General features: G+C 46.9%; 1 protein-coding gene and 1 non-coding gene across 2 annotated transcripts in view; one reads left to right on the top strand and one right to left on the bottom strand.

Moving 5' to 3' along the window:
* Positions 1-9,057, top strand: part of gal3st3 (galactose-3-O-sulfotransferase 3) — a 38,078-nt gene extending 29,021 nt beyond the window's left edge. The window contains exons 2-3 of the mRNA XM_014207087.3: positions 5,723-5,819; positions 6,294-9,057. Of these exons, the coding sequence (XP_014062562.1) occupies positions 5,737-5,819; positions 6,294-7,629 (1,419 nt within the window). The 5' untranslated portion in view covers positions 5,723-5,736 and the 3' untranslated portion in view covers positions 7,630-9,057. The remainder of the gene's footprint in view (positions 1-5,722; positions 5,820-6,293) is intronic.
* Positions 9,058-15,035: 5,978 nt separating this feature from the next.
* On the bottom strand, positions 15,036-15,337 carry LOC145880082 (18S ribosomal RNA). The gene has a single exon (XR_014392980.1). It is a non-coding gene; the product is annotated as an 18S ribosomal RNA (ribosomal RNA).
* Positions 15,338-18,784: the final 3,447 nt, after the last annotated feature.

Genomic DNA, 18,784 nt, shown 5'->3' with positions numbered 1-18,784 from the left:
TAGCTACTTTGCTTCAACTCACGAAATACCTCATATATTGGTGTAACATGTCACTAATCATAGTTTAAAACCGTTAATTACATTTTAGTCATTTAGCAGACGCTCTTATCCAGAGCGACTTACAAATTGGTGCATTCACCTTATAATATCCAGTGGAACAACCACTTTACAATAGTGCATCTAAATCTTTTAAGGGGGGGGTTAGAAGGATTACTTTATCCTATCCCAGGTATTCCTTGAAGAGGTGGGGTTTCAGGTGTCTCCGGAAGGTGGTGATTGACTCCGCTGTCCTGGCGTCGTGAGGGAGCTTGTTCCACCATTGGGGTGCCAGAGCAGCGAACAGTTTTGACTGGGCTGAGCGGGAACTGTGCTTCCTCAGAGGTAGGGAGGCGAGCAGGCCAGAGGTGGATGAACGGAGTGCCCTCGTTTGGGTGTAGGGCCTGATCAGAGCCTGAAGGTACGGAGGTGCCGTTCCCCTCACAGCTCCGTAGGCAAGCACCATGGTCTTGTAGCGGATGCGAGCTTCGACTGGAAGCCAGTGGAGAGAGCGGAGGAGCGGGGTGACGTGAGAGAACTTGGGAAGGTTGAACACCAGACGGGCTGCGGCGTTCTGGATGAGTTGTAGGGGTTTAATGGCACAGGCAGGGAGCCCAGCCAACAGCGAGTTGCAATAATCCAGACGGGAGATGACAAGTGCCTGGATTAGGACCTGCGCCGTTTCCTGTGTGAGGCAGGGTCGTACTCTGCGAATGTTGTAGAGCATGAACCTACAGGATCGGGTCACCGCCTTGATGTTGGTGGAGAACGACAGGGTGTTGTCCAGGGTCACGCCAAGGCTCTTAGCACTCTGGGAGGAGGACACAATGGAGTTGTCAACCGTGATGGCGAGATCATGGAACGGGCAGTCCTTCCCCGGGAGGAAGAGCAGCTCCGTCTTGCCGAGGTTCAGCTTGAGGTGGTGATCCGTCATCCACACTGATATGTCTGCCAGACATGCAGAGATGCGATTCGCCACCTGGTTGTCAGAAGGGGGAAAGGAGAAGATTAATTGTGTGTCATCTGCATAGCAATGATATGAGAGACCATGTGAGGATATGACAGAGCCAAGTGACTTGGTGTATAGCGAGAATAGGAGTGGGCCAAGAACAGAGCCCTGGGGGACACCAGTGGTGAGAGCACGTGGTGCGGAGACAGATTCTCGCCACGCCACCTGGTAGGAGCGACCTGTCAGGTAGGACGCAATCCAAGCGTGCGCGGTGCCGGAGATGCCCAGCTCGGAGAGGGTGGAGAGGAGGATCTGATGGTTCACGGTATCAAAGGCAGCAGATAGGTCTAGAAGGATGAGAGCAGAGGAGAGAGAATTAGCTTTAGCAGTGCGGAGAGCCTCCGTGACACAGAGAAGAGCAGTCTCATTTGAATGCCCAGTCTTGAAACCTGACTGATTAGGATCAAGAAGGTCATTCTGAGAGAGATAGCAAGAGAGCTGGCCAAGGACGGCGCGTTCAAGAGTTTTGGAGAGAAAGGAAAGAAGGGATACTGGTCTGTAGTTGTTGACATCGGAGGGATCGAGTGTAGGTTTTTTCAGAAGGGGTGCAACTCTCGCTCTCTTGAAGACGGAAGGGACGTAGCCAGCGGTCAAGGATGAGTTGATGAGCGAGGTGAGGTAGGGGAGAAGGTCTCCGGAAATGGTCTGGAGAAGAGAGGAGGGGATAGGGTCAAGTGGGCAGGTTGTTGGGCGGCCGGCCGTCACAAGACGCGAGATTTCATCTGGAGAGAGAGGGGAGAAAGAGGTCAAAGCACAGGGTAGGGCAGTGTGAGCAGGACCAGCAGTGTCGTTTGACTTAGCAAACGAGGATCGGATGTCGTCAACCTTCTTTCCAAAATGGTTGACGAAGTCATCCGCAGAGAGGGAGGAGGGGGGGGGGGAGGGGGAGGAGGATTCAGGAGGGAGGAGAAGGTAGCAAAGAGCTTCCTAGGGTTAGAGGCAGATGCTTGGAGTTTAGAGTGGTAGAAAGTGGCTTTAGCAGCAGAGACAGAAGAGGAAAATGTAGAGAGGAGGGAGTGAAAGGATGCCAGGTCCGCAGGGAGGCGAGTTTTCCTCCATTTCCGCTCGGCTGCCCGGAGCCCTGTTCTGTGAGCTCGCAGTGAGTCGTCGAGCCACGGAGCAGGAGGGGAGGACCGAGCCGGCCTGGAGGATAGGGGACAGAGGAAATCAAAGGATGCAGAGAGGGAGGAGAGGAGGGTTGAGGAGGCAGAATCAGGAGTTAGGTTGGAGAAGGTTTGAGCAGAGGGAAGAGATGATAGGATGGAAGAGGAGAGAGTAGCGGGAGAGAGAGAGCGAAGGTTGGGACGGCGCAATACCATCCGAGTAGGGGGAGAGTGAGAAGTGTTGGATGAGAGCGAGAGGGAAAAGGATACAAGGTAGTGGTCGGAGACTTGGAGGGGAGTTGCAATGAGATTAGTGGAAGAACAGCATCTAGTAAAGATGAGGTCAAGCGTATTGCCTGCCTTGTGAGTAGGGGGGGAAGGTGAGAGGGTGAGGTCGAAAGAGGAGAGGAGTGGAAAGAAGGAGGCAGAGAGGAATGAGTCGAAGGTAGACGTGGGGAGGTTAAAGTCACCCAGAACTGTGAGAGGTGAGCCATCCTCAGGAAAGGAACTTATCAAGGCGTCAAGCTCATTGATGAACTCTCCAAGGGAACCTGGAGGGCGATAAATGATAAGGATGTTAAGCTTGAAAGGGCTGGTAACTGTGACAGCATGGAATTCAAATGAGGAGATAGACAGATGGGTCAGGGGAGAAAGAGAGAATGTCCACTTGGGAGAGATGAGGATTCCAGTGCCACCACCCCGCTGGCTCGATGCTCTAGGGGTATGCGAGAACACGTAGTCAGACGAGGAGAGAGCAGTAGGAGTAGCAGTGTTATCTGTGGTAATCCATGTTTCCGTCAGCGCCAGGAAGTCTAGGGACTGGAGGGTAGCATAGGCTGAGATGAACTCAGCCTTGTTGGCCGCAGACCGGCAGTTCCAGAGGCTGCCGGAGACCTGGAACTCCACGTGGGTCGTGCGTGCTGGGACCACCAGGTTAGAGTGGCAGCGGCCACGCGGTGTGGAGCGTTTGTATGGCCTGTGCAGAGGAGAGAGAACAGGGATAGACAGACACATAGTAGACAAGCTACAGAAGAGGCTACGCTAATGCAAATGAGATTGGAATGACAAGTGGACTACACGTCTCGAATGTTCAGGAAGTTAAGCTTACGTTGCAAAAATGTTATTGACTAAAATGATACAGTACTGCTGGCTGGTGGAGTAGGCTAGCTAGCAGTGGCTGCGTTGTTGACTTTGAACGTGTAGCTGGCTAGGTAACCTCGGTAGTTTCAGTACTACACCTTGTCATGATACAAAGCAACTTTGTAGCTAGCTAGCTAACATAACACTAATCAAGACGTTCCTTGTAGTGTATATAGTTTCAACAATGCTGCTCGTCGGTAATAGTTGGCTGGGTTAGGAAAAATGGCGTCGCGGGGGACGGAAATAGCTGGCTAGCTAACCTCGATGGCTGGCTAGCTAACAATTATCAAGCTATGACAAAGACAACTAAGTAGCTAGCTAGGTAACACTGCACTAGTCAAATCGTTCCGTTGTAAAGTATTAGTATCTACAGCGCTGCTAGTCGGTAACGGTTGGCTAGCTGGCAGTGGGTTAATGATGACTAGGTGTGTTGAGTAAGTCTGGCGCCGCGTCGCGGCTGGCTAGCTCACCTCGATAATACTCAAACTCAAACTACACAATTATCTTAGATACAGAGACAGCAAAGACAACTATGTAGCTGGCTAACTAACACTAACACCACACTAATCAAGTCGTTACGTTGTAATGTAATAGTTTCTGCGGTGCTGCTAGTCGGTAGAAGTTGGCTAGCTAACAGTGATGACTAGCTAGCTAGCAGCTAGCAGTGTTGACTACGTTAGGAGGACGAAGATAGCTAGCCTCGATAATTACTCAGTTACTCTAAACTACACAATTATCTTTGATACAAAGACGGCTATGTAGCTAGCTAAGAAGAATTGCTCAGATCAAACAAATCAAGCCGTTGTAATGTAGCGAAGTGTAATATTACCTGTGGAGCGAAGCGTGGTGCGACTGCTCGCTCCAAACCGGAAGTAAAAAATCATAGATTAACTGATCCAGATTTAAAATTAAGTGGTGCAACACATCTTTGATTAATTATAAACCTAAATTGACAAAACCTAGATTAGCTCTAATCCTGGATTAATTTAAACCATGTTGGTGCAACTCACCCTTTGTCTTATGCAGCTGTATGACCCAATGGGTGAATAAACTTGCTTTGAGCTTTACTAATCGTCCGTGAGTTTTTATATGGTTCAGTTAGAACCTAACACCCCCTACACTGGCAACAAGTGCCATGGGATCTTTAGTGACCACAGTGGGTCAAGACCTCGGTTTAACCTCCCATCCGAAGGACAGTTAGAGCCTGGGGTAGACTAGAGCTGTCTTTCTCAACCCTGGCCCTGGGGACCCAAAGGGTGTTCATTTCCGTTTTTTTGCCCTAGCACCACCAACACACTTGATTCAACTAATCAACTCATTATCAAGCCTTTCAAATAGAATCAGGTGTGTTAGATGCTGGGGCAAAAACAAAAATGTCTCCAGGACCAGGATTGAGAACTGCTGGACTAGAGAAAGTAGTTGTGGAAATGTGGTTACAATTTCAGTAAGTAACCCGACCTGACGTGCTGAGGAATGGGATAGTGTAATCAAGAGGCGACATTGACAGGAGGCCATTATTATGCAGGAGGAGAGGAGGTTGGCTTGGAATCTTGAGGTGAGGTGACATAGGCAACCTGGAAGCTGTCACAGTGTACCACTCTCACTCATTTTTTTACCCCCTTTTTCTCCCCAATTTCGTGGTATCCAATTGGTAGTTACAGTCTTGTCCCGTTGTTGCAACTCCCGTACGAACTCGGGAGAGGCGTAGGTCGAGAGCCGTACGTCCCCCTGAAACACAACCCAGCCAAGCCGCACTGCTTCTTGACACAATGCCCACTTAATCCGGAAGCCAGCCGCACCAATGTGTCAGAGGAAACACTGTACGCCTGGCGACCGTGTCAGCGTGCATTGCGCACCGGCCCGCCACAGGAGCCACTAGTGCGCGATGGGACAAGAACATCCCTGCCAGCCAAAATCTCCCCTAACCCGGACGATGCTGGGCCAATTGTGCGCCGCCCCATGGGTTTCCCGGTCGCAGCCGGCTGCGACAGAGCCTGGACTCGAACCAGGATCTCTAGTGCCTTAGACCACTGCACCACTTGGGAGGCCATCAACAGGGTCTGCTTACAGTAATGTACGCAACCCTAACCCTAACCCTAAGAGGAATGAGCTAATGGATACTCAGTATTCTAGCAAGGTACATCCAGTCCACTGCCAATTATGAATATTCAAAGAGGCTAATGAGAAGAACCCGATGCCACTATCATTCAAATGTGACAAAAGCCAAGTCACTATACACACTCTTGCTTATGGATGCGGCCAATTATACGTTAAATAAATCTCCCTCTTTCTCTCCTTTGGTTTTGCATATACAGTATGTTTCCCCTTTCTATCGCTCTCCCTTTCTCACCATCTTATCTCTGTATCTCCCTTTTTACTTATTCCCATTTTCTCTGTCCCTCCCTCCTCTCGCTCTCCTTTTTCTCTCTCTCAGTGAAGTGGCGGATCATGTCTCAGAAGAAGATATTTCTGGTCTTTGTGGCAATCAGTACCGTCAGTCTACTGCTGCACCATGGGGGCCATTTCAGCTGGTGAGACACACACACGCACGCACACACAGAATTTGTTACAGGAAATAATCAATGCCACCTGCTTAGGTTAGCATAGGGCTAAATGTGCCGGGTAATGAAATGGGAACAGCTAACATGTAGCGTCAATGATTTTAATTGGCTGATGTGCACTTAAACCTTTTCTATTGTTCGCAAGTATGGCCCGCCTTGTTTCACAGAATACAATAATAATCATTGTCACAGTCCTTGTACCTCTAGTCTGGCATTAATCACTATCAACAGATTTAATCCATAACATACAGCATCGAATCTAGTGACCGTCAACCCACATCCAATCATGTGTATTAAAGACAAGGAAATATATAATTATGCTAACTATTGTGTTAATCAGTCAAAACTGAATAGGAACTTTATTCACCTTAAAGTTCCTCATTACACAGAGATTGAGCTGCAAATCCCATATTAAAACCCCCCCTCTCTATTTTTCTCATCTAGGACGATGGAAGCCTTTCACCTCGGCTGTCCGTCACTACGCACCCAGCTGTCCTCCTCTCTCAAGCCCAAACACACCAACGTGGCCTTCCTCAAGACGCACAAGACGGCCAGCACTACCATGCAGAATCTGCTCTTCCGCTTCGCAGAGCGCAACAACCTGACAGTGGCGCTCCCTGTGCAGGCCTGCGGACACCAGTTCTGCTACCCGCGCACCTTCAACGCCCACCTCGTCCACCCGCACACCCTGCCACCCAACGTGGTCACCAGCCACATGCGCTTCAACCGGGCCGAGATGCAGCGCCTCATGCCTAACGATACCATCTACGTGACCATACTTCGAGAACCAGGGTCCATGTTTGAATCGTTGTTCAGTTACTATAACCAGTACTGTCAGAGTTTTAAGAGAGTTCCCAATGGGTCCCTGGAGGCATTTCTGGATGAGCCGTGGCGGTACTACCGTCCTGACGAAAAGGACTCCATGTACGCCCGTAACACGCTGACTTTTGACCTTGGTGGGGACAAGGACCGTCCGGCGGCAGACGTGACAGCGTACGCCCGGGCCTTTGTGGCCGAGACAGAACGCGTCTTCTCCCTGGTGATGATCGCCGAGTACTTTGACGAGTCGCTGGTCCTCCTCCGTCACCTTCTCTCCTGGGACCTGGAAGACGTGCTCTACGTCAAGCTCAACATGCGGATGTCCGGCTCCAAGCACAGCCTCTCGCCAGGCCTCCCCTTCAAGATCCGCGCCTGGAACGCCTTGGATGCACGCCTCTATGATCACTTCAACGCCTCCCTGTGGCGCCAGCTGACTGCCCTGGGCCCGGCGTGCGTGGCCAGGGAGGTGCGGTTGCTCCGCAGGGCCCAGGAGAGGCTGGTGAGGGGCTGCTTCGGAGGACGGCTTCCCCAGCTCCGCTCTGCTGCCCAGATCAAGAACAAGGAGCTGCGGCCGTGGCAGCCCAGCGCAAAGGTGGACATCGTGGGCTACGACCTGCCGACCAACACCAACGCCACGTGGCCCGGAAGCCTGGCCCACGAGCTGTGTCTGAAGCTCATCATGCCAGAGGTCCAGTACACCAGGGTCCTGCTTCGATCGCAGTCGTTACGCTACCGACGCAGCTACCCGCTCCGCTCCCCTCAGCCCCAGCCGCAGCAGCCCGTACGGTCGGTCCTGCCACGCCACCAACAGGTGGGGATACAGCAGATTCACCGGGAGACCCTTCCTCCAGGACCTGGTCCCGCCTCTAGCCCCACAGCCACCTCTCGACCTGCAGGGACCCAGAGCAGGGCCACCAGGGTGGGGCTAAGGCCCTCGGGCCCCCAGATGCAGACGCCATAACTTAAGACTGCACCAGCCTTGAATATAGACTGAATACAGACGGACTGAATACAGACAGATTAAATACAGGCATGCAGCCAGACAGACAGACTGTCCTCCAGACTTCAGCCATTTGTCCCCAGGAACTGTATCAGGTGGTTCTGGAAGAGATAGGGAGAGGGGGGGACACCACCAGATTGGGGCTGGAGATTGGGGTAGGACCCCAGAGCACTCTCATTAATTACAAACTCTGTATGGAACAATAAAGAACTGTTACTCTCGCTTTATCTCTCTCACTCTCTAATGCCATACCCCCCTCCTAAACCTTGAGAAGATCTTGATGATGACAGTGAGACAGGGTCACCGCTCCGGGTCCGTGTCCTCCGAGAATCCAACCCTCTAAGCCTTCTCCAGAGAGGAAAACCATCCAGTTCTGGGCCTCTCACCCAATGACTTTACCCCCTCCCACTGAGTGTTAGGCCCCAGGACAGAGGTCAAATGTCAAAAATTAGGCCAGCGGTCCTTAGACTGACCCCGGCCCAATTCCTCCCCCCCTCCACACACACACACACACACACACACACACACACACACACACACACACACACACACACACACACACACACACACACACACACACACACACACGCTCGCAGCCCTACACCAACTCTCTCCCTCCTGCCCACCCTGCTTAAGAACATCTCTCTCTGCTTCTCCGACCCCAGCTCATCTATCTCTCCCCTCCACCAGCAACTGAACTAGACCATGGCGGATGCTGCTGACAAATGGGATGTTTTTAGATATGGGAATTGTACGTGTGTGTGTGTGAAAGCGTTTTTCCTATGTATTTTGTTAATCTGGGGCGTTATCGCAATAAAGTTTTATGTAAAGTCTTATGTAAAGGTAGGGATCTTATAACCACCCGACACACACACACACACACACACACACACACACACACACACACACACACACACACACACACACACACACACACACACACACACACTGGACTCAACCCGTTGTTGGTTATGCAAGCCTGCTAAAAGACATGATGAGTGAGAGCTACAGTGTTTGAATATTTAATTATGTAATCTTAATGAGGCTCTCTTTGGACAGACCTTCCACTTGGGTTACCCAGTGAAACACACACACACACACACACACACACACACACACACACACACACACACACACACACGCTCGCAGCCCTACACCAACTCTCTCCCTCCTGCCCACCCTGCTTAAGAACATCTCTCTCTGCTTCTCCGACCCCAGCTCATCTATCTCTCCCCTCCACCAGCAACTGAACTAGACCATGGCGGATGCTGCTGACAAATGGGATGTTTTTAGATATGGGAATTGTACGTGTGTGTGTGTGAAAGCGTTTTTCCTATGTATTTTGTTAATCTGGGGCGTTATCGCAATAAAGTTTTATGTAAAGTCTTATGTAAAGGTAGGGATCTTATAACCATCCGACACACACACACACACACACACACACACACACACACACACACACACACACACACACACACACACACACACACACACACACACACAGCAGTGTGGACCATGCCAAAGCAGATTACCTATCTGAAGCAAAGCATAGGGAGGAAATAACTACGATACGAAGGGAAAGCAGTAGAAGAAGAGAGAGTCTGGGTCCTGTTCATTTGGACACACTGCGGAAAACGTTTTAAAACATTTTGCAATGGAATTCGAAAAATGTGTGTTTCTTCTTCGACAACTCCATATACTATTCCCTTCCTGTTTCAGTCCTTGGTCTCCCATTTGGTGCCTAATGAACATGGCCCTGGTGTGGTGGCTGTCATGTGGAGGTTGTTTTTTGCCTCTCGTTTCATTATGTGGTACATTTTTTATGCAGTTGGTTGTTCATGTTTAATGTGTTAAGTATGTTTAACTCGAATGACCTAAATGGTATGGTTTGACCCGGGTGTCCTTGAGGATGTGTGTGTGTGTGTGTGTGTGTGTGTGTGTGTGTGTGTGTGTGTGTGTGTGTGTGTGTGTGTGTGTGTGTGTGTGTGTGTGTGTGTGTGTGTGTGTGTGTGTGTGTGTGTGTGTGTGTGTGTGTGTGTGTGTGTGCGCTTTGTTTCTGAGTATATATTATTTATTCTCTTCATCACTGGAAAAAAACGGTCTGTTTATGTTTACCTTCAATGTATATTTCCGATTTTGGAACAGGACATTGTATTGTGGACCAAACCACTTCTGGCAATACACACTGTACATGTTCTGATGAATAAAATTTACATTTTCTACATAGGCCAACCACAAAAGCCACTCAGACAGCACCAAGTGTAATCACTTTAGTATTAATTTTATTGTGTTTTAAGTGCTTCATAATGCCCTAGATTGCATCCCACATGACACCCTATTCCCTACATAGTGCATTATCTGTAGTGCACTATGTAGGGAATAGGGTGCCATTTGGGACTCAGTTCTAGTCTAGTGGAAAGAGGACAGGGTAGAAAGATAACTTTCAGAAGGGCCCTTGACCCCATGAAATCCTCCATGTTCGACTGTTGTTCATTTTTAAAGTGCTCTTTGATTGTACTCCATTTTTCATCCCAAATGTCACCCTTTTGATCAGAGCCTTATGAGCCCTGGTCAAAAGTAGTGCACTAAATAGGGAATAGGTTGCCATTTGGGACACAAGGTACCAAATCTAGGCTGGTTTCTTGGTTTTGAGAGCCTTAACTAGCACAGAATGGTGGTTGTGTCACCTACAAGTCAATGTTAGCCAGCCTTTTTAGGAATGCTAGAATTAAGCAATAAGGCCCGAGGGGGTGTGGTATATGGCCAATATACCACGGCTAAGGGCTGTTCTAAAGCACGATGCAACGCGGCGTGCCTGGACACAGCCCTTAGCCATGGTATATTGGCCATATATCACAAACTCCCGAGGTACTTATAAACTGGTTACCAACGTAATTAGAGCAGTAAAAATAAATGTTTTGTCATACCTGTGGTATACGGTCTGAAATACCACAGCTATCAGCCAATCAGAATTCAGGGCTCGAACCAACCAGGTTAGAATAGCTGTTTTACTACTGTACATCTTGTCACTTTATTTGTAAAATTCTCTTTTAGAACAACGTGGAACAAAAGTGTTCTTTTAGAATGAACCGTGTTCTGTTTTTAGAGTGTCTTTCTCAACAAATTGTGTCTTTGTAAAGAGAAAGTGTCAATGTGACACAAAATGATGCTCTTGATCTTTTTTCCGTGACTATATTTCCAATGACATTGTCTCTCTTTCCATGGCATTAATTCATTCTCATACGATATTTATTGATGTATTTGAACTGAAAGGGGTGTTTCTGTTTTTGACTGGGGGGCTCTGATCATACAGAATTAATGTGAAGTTTCCCTTAGACGAGTATCTGGGGACAGTTTAGCATTTTCTCTGCTAATGGTTAAGGATAGGATTGGGGAGGGGGAGCTGATCCTAGATCTGTACCTAGGGAAAACTTTACCTAGATCAATCAGCTAGAGACAATCAGAGCTAGATGTCCCAAAGCTTTGTACTGAGGGATGATGGGGGGGAAAAGCAACCCTTAAAAGTTGAATGATTCAAATCAATGTTGTTTGTTGTCATTTTTCATTTAACATGGGGTATCGGTTTTTAATTAATTTAATTGATAAGCCATTATAATTGGTTATACATTGTTTAGAAATGCTTGTACATGTGTGTACATGGTTATACATGCTGAAATATGCATTAATAATAGTAAACACTAGTTGTAGTTTTATAAGACTTATTAATGAAAGCTATTACATGCAAATACACATGTACATCATTAAGAAGACACATATGCATATAACAAGAAGTGATTCAAATCCCCAAGAGTCTCAAGCTGCCATGAAGCAGCCTAATATGCAAATACACCCCAAATCACATCCAACTTCCATTAAAAAACAACAACAAATATCTCTCTCCGTTTCAATGGGAAAAACCGATGCAAATAAAATGTGTTTGATGTTTACTATGATTACAGCAATCAGCTGTCCCCTTGCCAATGTCTTATTATAACCGCTGTTGTTGTCATGGTTTTATCACGAGCTGAGGTGGCTGAAGTGGTGTGTGTGTGTGTGTGTGTGTGTGTGTGTGTCTGCCTGGCTGACTGCACTGCTCAGATCTGTGTCACTTCAAACGGACGACAAAGCCACTCTCTGCCAGAGCTCTAATGAGACGCTAATTGAAAGGAGCCGGTGAACATCCAACTGCATCCCAAATGGCACCCTATTCCCTACTATAGGGAATAGGGTGACATTTGGAACGGAGACACAATCTCATTCAACCGCCCCCCTAATCAAGACAGTTCCATAATTATTGGCACCCTTGATAAAGATGAGCAAAAAAGAATGTATCAAATAAGTAATTCAAATACTGAGTTATATTGTATGATCTAATAAATGTGAACATTAAATTATTGTATACTAATACAATTGCTCAGAGAAAGATATTTATATTACTTGATTGGCACCCATAATGATTCTTGTAAATAAAATCTAACAAAATCAAATCTGGATTAACATTCTACTTTTTTAAATTAATCTCAGTTTAAGGAACTGTATTGTGGCCTTCCATGGCTTCCTGTTTCACTGGGGTATAAAAATGAGGTAACACACATGTACAATCCCTTTGTCACACATAACTATGGGAAAAGTCAAAGACCTCACAAACAAAAAAAGACAAACGGTTGTTGACCTTCGTAAAACAGGCAATGGGTACAAAAAAATAGCAAAAATATCTGAAATGTACCATTTACCACTATTAGGGCAACAACTAAGAAGCTTAAAACCACTGGAACAGTGGTGTACTTGCCTGGTATTGGTCAGAAGTGTATCTGGTTGGTTCGGAAAGCAAAGAAAAATCAAAAGTCTAAAATTAGAGAATTACAGAACTCGGTTGCATTTTAGGGTCACTAGGGCTCTAAATCTACAATTAGATGCCACCTCCATGCCAATAGGCTCTTTGGAAGGGTTGCAAGAAAAAAAATAGCCTTTATTAAGAGCAAATATAAATGGAGGGCGAGGGAGAAATCTGTATGCGTCTCTGTGTGCGGAGTAAGTTTGCTAAGAGGCATTGGCACTTGGATTGAAACCGGTGCTACTGTATCGTCAGATGAACCGAAAATAGAGCTATTTGCCAACACACACCAGCGGTGGGTTTGGCTTCAAAAGAACGATGCATATGGGTAGTTGCCATATGCCCAAAATAAAAGTGGAAAATTATTTTGTCTAACATTAAAGTAAAAAAACATATAGTTACAATAAACTATGTCTAAACAACTCTAACTGTTATATGGCTAGCTTCAACTTTGAATTTATATCCAATTTTATTAATAATTTCATGCATTAGTGCCTTGAATTTGTCCTCTGGTGTGACATTACACTTAATGTGAATACATATATGAACTCGGCAAAAAAAGAAGTATTCTCTCACTGTCAACTGCGTTTATTTTCAGCCAACATAACATATGTAAATATTTGTATGAACAGAACAAAATTGAACAACTGAGACATAAACTGAACAAGTTCCACAGACATGTGACTAACAGAAACTGAATAATGTGTCCCTGAACAAAGGGGCTGTCAAAATCAAAAGTAACAGTCAGTATCTGGTGTGGCCAACATCTGCATTAAGTACTACAGTGCATCTCCACCTCATGGACTGCACCAGTTCTTGCTGTGAGGTGTTACCCCACTCTTCCACCAAGGCACCTGCAAGTTCCTGGACATTTCTGGGGGGAATGGCCCTAGCCCTCACACTCCGATCCAACAGGTCCCATACGTGCTCAATGGGATTGAGATCCGGGCTCTTCTCTGGCCATGGCAGAACACTGACATTCCTGTCTTGCAGGAAATCACGCACAGAATGAGCAGTACGGCTGGTGGCATTGTCATGCTGGAGGGTCATGTAAAGGTTGAGCCTGCAGGAGGGTACCACATGAGGAAGCAGGATGTGTTCCCTGTAACGCACAGCGTTGAGATTGCCTGCAATGACAACAAGCTCAGTCTGATGATACTGTGACACACCGCCCCAGACCATGACGGACCCTCCACCTCCAAATCGATCCCGCTCCAAAGTACAGGCCTCGGTGTAACGCTCATTCCTTTGACGATAAACGTGAATCCAACCATCACCCGTGGTGAGACAAAACCGCGACTCGTCAGTGAAGAGAACCTTTTGCCAGTCCTGTCTGGTCCAGCGACGTTGGGGTTGTGCCCATTGGCGATGTTGTTGCCTGTGATGTCTGGTGAGGACCTGCCTTACAACAGGCCTACAATCCCTCAGTCCAGCCTCTCTCAACCTATTGCGGACAGTCTGAGCACGGATGGAGGATTGTGCATTCCTGGTGTAACTCGGGCAGTTGTTGCTGCCATCCTGTACCTGTCCCGCAGGTGTGATGTTCGGATGTACCGATCCTGTGCAGGTGTTGTTACACGTGGTCTGCCACTGCGAGGACGATCAGCTGTCCGTCCTGTCTCCCTGTAGCGCTGTCTTAGGCGTCTCACAGTACAGACATTGCAATTTATTGCCCTGGCCACATCTGCAGTCCTCATGCCTCCTTCCAGTATGCCTAAGGCACGTTCACGCAGATGAGCAGGGACCCTGGGCATCTTTCTTTTGGTGTTTTTCAGAGTCAGTAGAAAGGCCTCTTTAGTGTCGTAAGTTTTTATAACTGTGACCTTAATTGCCTACCGTCTGTAAGCTGTTAGTGTCTTAACGACCGTTCCACTGGTAAAGACTACAAGTCTGATGTGCATGCCTTCAGACAAACACTAAAGGAGAGCATTCTATGCTCTGTTCCACCACAGATCAATCAGCTTAATTGTTTTTAGTTCATTGAACAAGCATGGGAAACGGTGTTTAAACCCTTTACAATGAAGATCTGTGAAGTTATTTGTATTTTTACGATTTATCTTTGAAAGACAGGGTTCTGAAAAAGGAAGTTTATTTTTTTGCTGAGTTTATAAAGATTTAATGATTCCCAAAAAGACAATAAATATATTTTGACTCATTATTTAGTTACTTCTGTCTTTAAATCAGTAATTATATTCTTTCATTTAAAATAAAAAACACATTATTTCTTTGCATAATGATGATAATCAAGTGTCTCATTTTGGGTAAGATTCACAGTAATTTCACCAAATCTAGATAAAAAGCAATTATCTTACTTGTGTATTATTATAATGTTACCTGCCTCATGCTTAAGAATTCTTTTTACATTTTGTCCAAGACAACACCTTTTTTTCCTTTCATTTATTGGCGTCACCCTATTGGACATTATGTTCCACCAATGGACAATACACCGTTTCAGACCACATAAAAAATGCTTCTAAACATCCGTTCTAAATATCAGTAATGGTACCTTGAAAGATTCCTCTACTGTTATTTGTCATTACTACCTCCCCAAATCGGGAGTGGATCTTTTGCATGCCTGCTGCCTTCCTTGGATGTGGTAGCCGTTTCTCAGGCTCCCTCTCCGGAATCGAACCCCGATTCCCCGTTATCACCACGGTAGGCACAGAAACTACCATTGACGTTCGAATGAGACGCCAGTGCCACGAACAGTGGCGGTTCTAGACAATTTCAACTGGGGGGGCCAAGCTGGGGCCAGTTGTACTGTTAGAGGGGTCAGTTACATTAGACGTTATTGTTGTCATATCGTTTTCTTCACTGCATTGCAGGCATGTAAAAAAAGAACGATAGCAAAAATGTGTTATGTAAAAATGATTTCAAACTCAACATTTAGGGGGGCCACAAGGGGGTCCAAAATTGTTGTCACAGGGGCACTGCCCCCCCCCCCCCCCCCCCCCTTAGAGCAGGGGGGGACAGTCTTTAAAAGAGGCATGGCTGATGGGGCCCCTACAGGGTGGATCACAAATGCCAATCAGTCAGGAGGAGTGAAACTGGTAGGGCAGAGAGGGAACAATGGGATTGATGGTTTTATGCAGGGAGTGACAACCAGGAATGGGAGCACTACAGCCAGCCCCAATATCTGCCTGCACCCTCACTAGGGCCAGGTAAAAGAACTAGACCCTCCCCAGAGGGCAGAGACAGAACCAGAGGTCACCGGAGCAATGATCACCTGCCGCAGATGAGAAACCAGGCGTGGGAGAATGAATACATAAATATTGCACTCAGAATCACTTAAAAGGGTCAAAATTGCAACAGGATACTAATGGGTCTAAGGCAAATAAGTGCTATTTGATGAGAAATAAGTTGAAAAAGATAATCATATAACTTTATTGATCGGTTATGTCCCCCGGAGTGATAGCTATTTCCTCGGGTATGACACCACTTTCATATCACACCAAGGGGAAAAAACTGTTACCGTTGGAAATCTCAGGCTGTATGTTGCATTTTGGGTATTAGATGTTTATATTTTTTATTTAGTTTTTATTTCACCTTTATTTAACCAGGTAGGCCAGTTGAGAACAATTTCTCACTTACAACTGCGAGCTGGCCAAGATAAAGCAAAGCAGTGCGACACAAACAACAACACAGAGTTACACATGGAATAAACAAACATACAGTCAATAACACAATAGAAAAGGTCTATATGCAGTGTGAAGGAGGTAAGGCAATAAATAGGCCATAGTAGTGAAGTAATTACAATTTAGCAAATTAACACTGGAGTGATAGATGTACAGATGATGATGTGCAAGTAGAAATACTGGTGTGCAAAGAGCAAAAAGTAAATAAAAACAATATGGAGATGAGGTAGGGAGTTGGATGGGCTATTTACAGATGGGCTGTGCACAGCTGCAGCAACTGGTAAGCTGCTCAGATAGCTGATGCTTAAAGTTAGTGAGGGAGATATAAGTCTCCAACTTCAGCGATTTTTGCAATTTATTCCAGTCATTGGTAGCAGAGAACTGGAAAAAAAGGCAGCCAAAAGAGGTGTTGGCATTGGTGATGACCAATGAGATATACCTGCTGGAGCGCGTGCTACGGGTGGGTGTTGTTATGGTGACCAGTGAGCTGAGATAAGGCGGAGCTTTGCCTAGCAAAGACTTATAGATGACCTGGAGTCAGTGGGTCTGGAGACGAATATGTAGCGAGGGCCAGCTGACGAGAGCATACAGGTTGCAGTGGTGGGTGGTATATGGGGCTTTGGTGACAAAACGGATGGCACTGTGATAGACTACGTCCAATTTGCTGAGTAGAGTGTTGGAGGCTATTTTGTAAATGACATCGCCGAAGTCGAGGATCGGTAGGATAGTCAGTTTTACGAGGGTATGTTTGGCAGCGTGAGTGAAGGAGGCTTTGTTGCGAAATAGGAAGCCGATTCTAGATTTAATTTTGGATTGGAGATGTTTAATATGAGTCTGGAAGGAGAGTTTACAGTCTAGCCAGACACCTAGATATTTGTAGTTGTTCACATATTCTAAGTCAGAACCGTCCAGAGTAGTGATGCTAGTCGGGCGGGTGCGGGCAGCGATCGGTTGAAAAGCATGCATTTCGTTTTACTAGCCTTTAAGAGCAGTTGGAGGCCACGGAAGGAGTGTATGGCATTGAAGCTCGTTTGGAGATTTGTTAACACAGTGTCCAAGGAAGGGCCAGATGTATACAGAATGGTGTTGTCTGCGTAGAGGTGGATCAAGGAATCACCCGCAGCAAGAGCGACATCGTTGATATATACAGACAAAAGAGTCGGCCCGAGAATTTAACCCTGTGGTACCCCCATAGAGACTGCCAGAGGTCCGGACAACATGCGCTCCGATTTGACACACTGAACTATATCTGAGAAATAGTTGGTGAACCAGGCGAGGCAGTCATTTGAGAAACCAAGGCTGTTATGTCTGCCGATAAGAATATGGTGATTGACAGAGTCGAAAGCCTTGGCCAGGTTGATGAAAACGGCTGCACAGTACTGTCTCTTATCGATGGCAGTTATGATATCGTTTAGTACCTTGAGCGTGGCTGAGGTGCACCTGTGACCAGCTCGGAAACCGGATTGCACAGCGGAGGAGGTACGGTGGGATTCGAAATGGTCAGTGATCTGTGTGACTTTAGAAAGGCAGGGCAGGATGGATATAGGTCTATAACAGTTTGGGTCTAGAGTATCACCCCCTTTGAAGAGGGGGATGACCGCGGCAGCTTTCCAATCTTTAGGAATCTCGCAAGATAGGAAAGAGAGGTTGAACAGACTGGTAATAGGGGTTGCAACAATAGCGGCGGATACTTTTAGAAAGAGAGGGTCCAGATTGTCTAGCCCAGCTGATTTGTACAGGTCCAGGTTTTGCAGCTCTTTCAGGACATCTGCTATCTGGATTTGGGTGAAGGAGAAGCTGGGGAGGCTTGGGCAAGTAGCTGCGGGGGTGCAGAGCGGTTGGCCGGGGTTGGGGTAGCCAGGAGGAAAGCATGGCCAGCCGTAGAGAATTGCTTATTGAAATTCTCAATTATCGTGGATTTATCAGTGGTGACAGTGTTTCCTAGCCTCAGTGCAGTGGGCAGCTGGGAGGAGGTGCTCTTATTCTCCATGGACTTTACAGTGTCCCAAAACTTTTTGGAGTTAGAGCTACAGGATGCAAATTTCTGTTTGAAAAAGCTAGCCATTGCTTTCCTAACTGACTGCGTTTATTGGTTCCTGACTCCCCTGAAAGTTGCATATCGCGGGGACTATTATCGATGCTAGTGCAGTCCGCCACAGGATGTTTTTGTGCTGGTCGAGGGCAGTCAGGTCTGGAGTGAACCAAGGGCTATATCTGTTCTAGTTCCACATTTTTTGAAAGGGGCAGGCTTATTTAAGATGGTGAGGAAATTACTTTTAAAGAACAACCAGGCATCCTCGACTGAAGGGATGAGGTCAATATCATTCCAGGATACCCGAGCCAGGTCGGTTAGAAAGGCCTGCTCGCAGAAGTGTTTTATGGAGCGTTTGACAGTGATGAGGGGTGGTAGTTTGACCGCAGACCCATAGCGGATGCAGGCAATGAGGCAGGGATCACTGAGATCCTAATCGAAAACAGCAGAGGTGTATTGGGAGGGCAAGTTGGTCAGGATAATATCTATGAGGGTGCCCATGTTTACAGATTGAGGGTTGTACTTGGTGGGTTCCTTGATAATTTGTGTGAGATTGAGGGCATCTAGCTTAGATTGTAGGACTGCCGGGGTGTTAAGCATATCCCAGTTTAGGTC

This window comes from Salmo salar, chromosome 07 (assembly GCF_965601325.2).
Source record: "Salmo salar chromosome 07, fSalSal1, whole genome shotgun sequence".
In the NCBI taxonomy this organism is placed as follows: Eukaryota; Metazoa; Chordata; class Actinopteri; order Salmoniformes; family Salmonidae; genus Salmo; species Salmo salar.
This window is presented reverse-complemented; position numbering and strand designations above follow the sequence as displayed.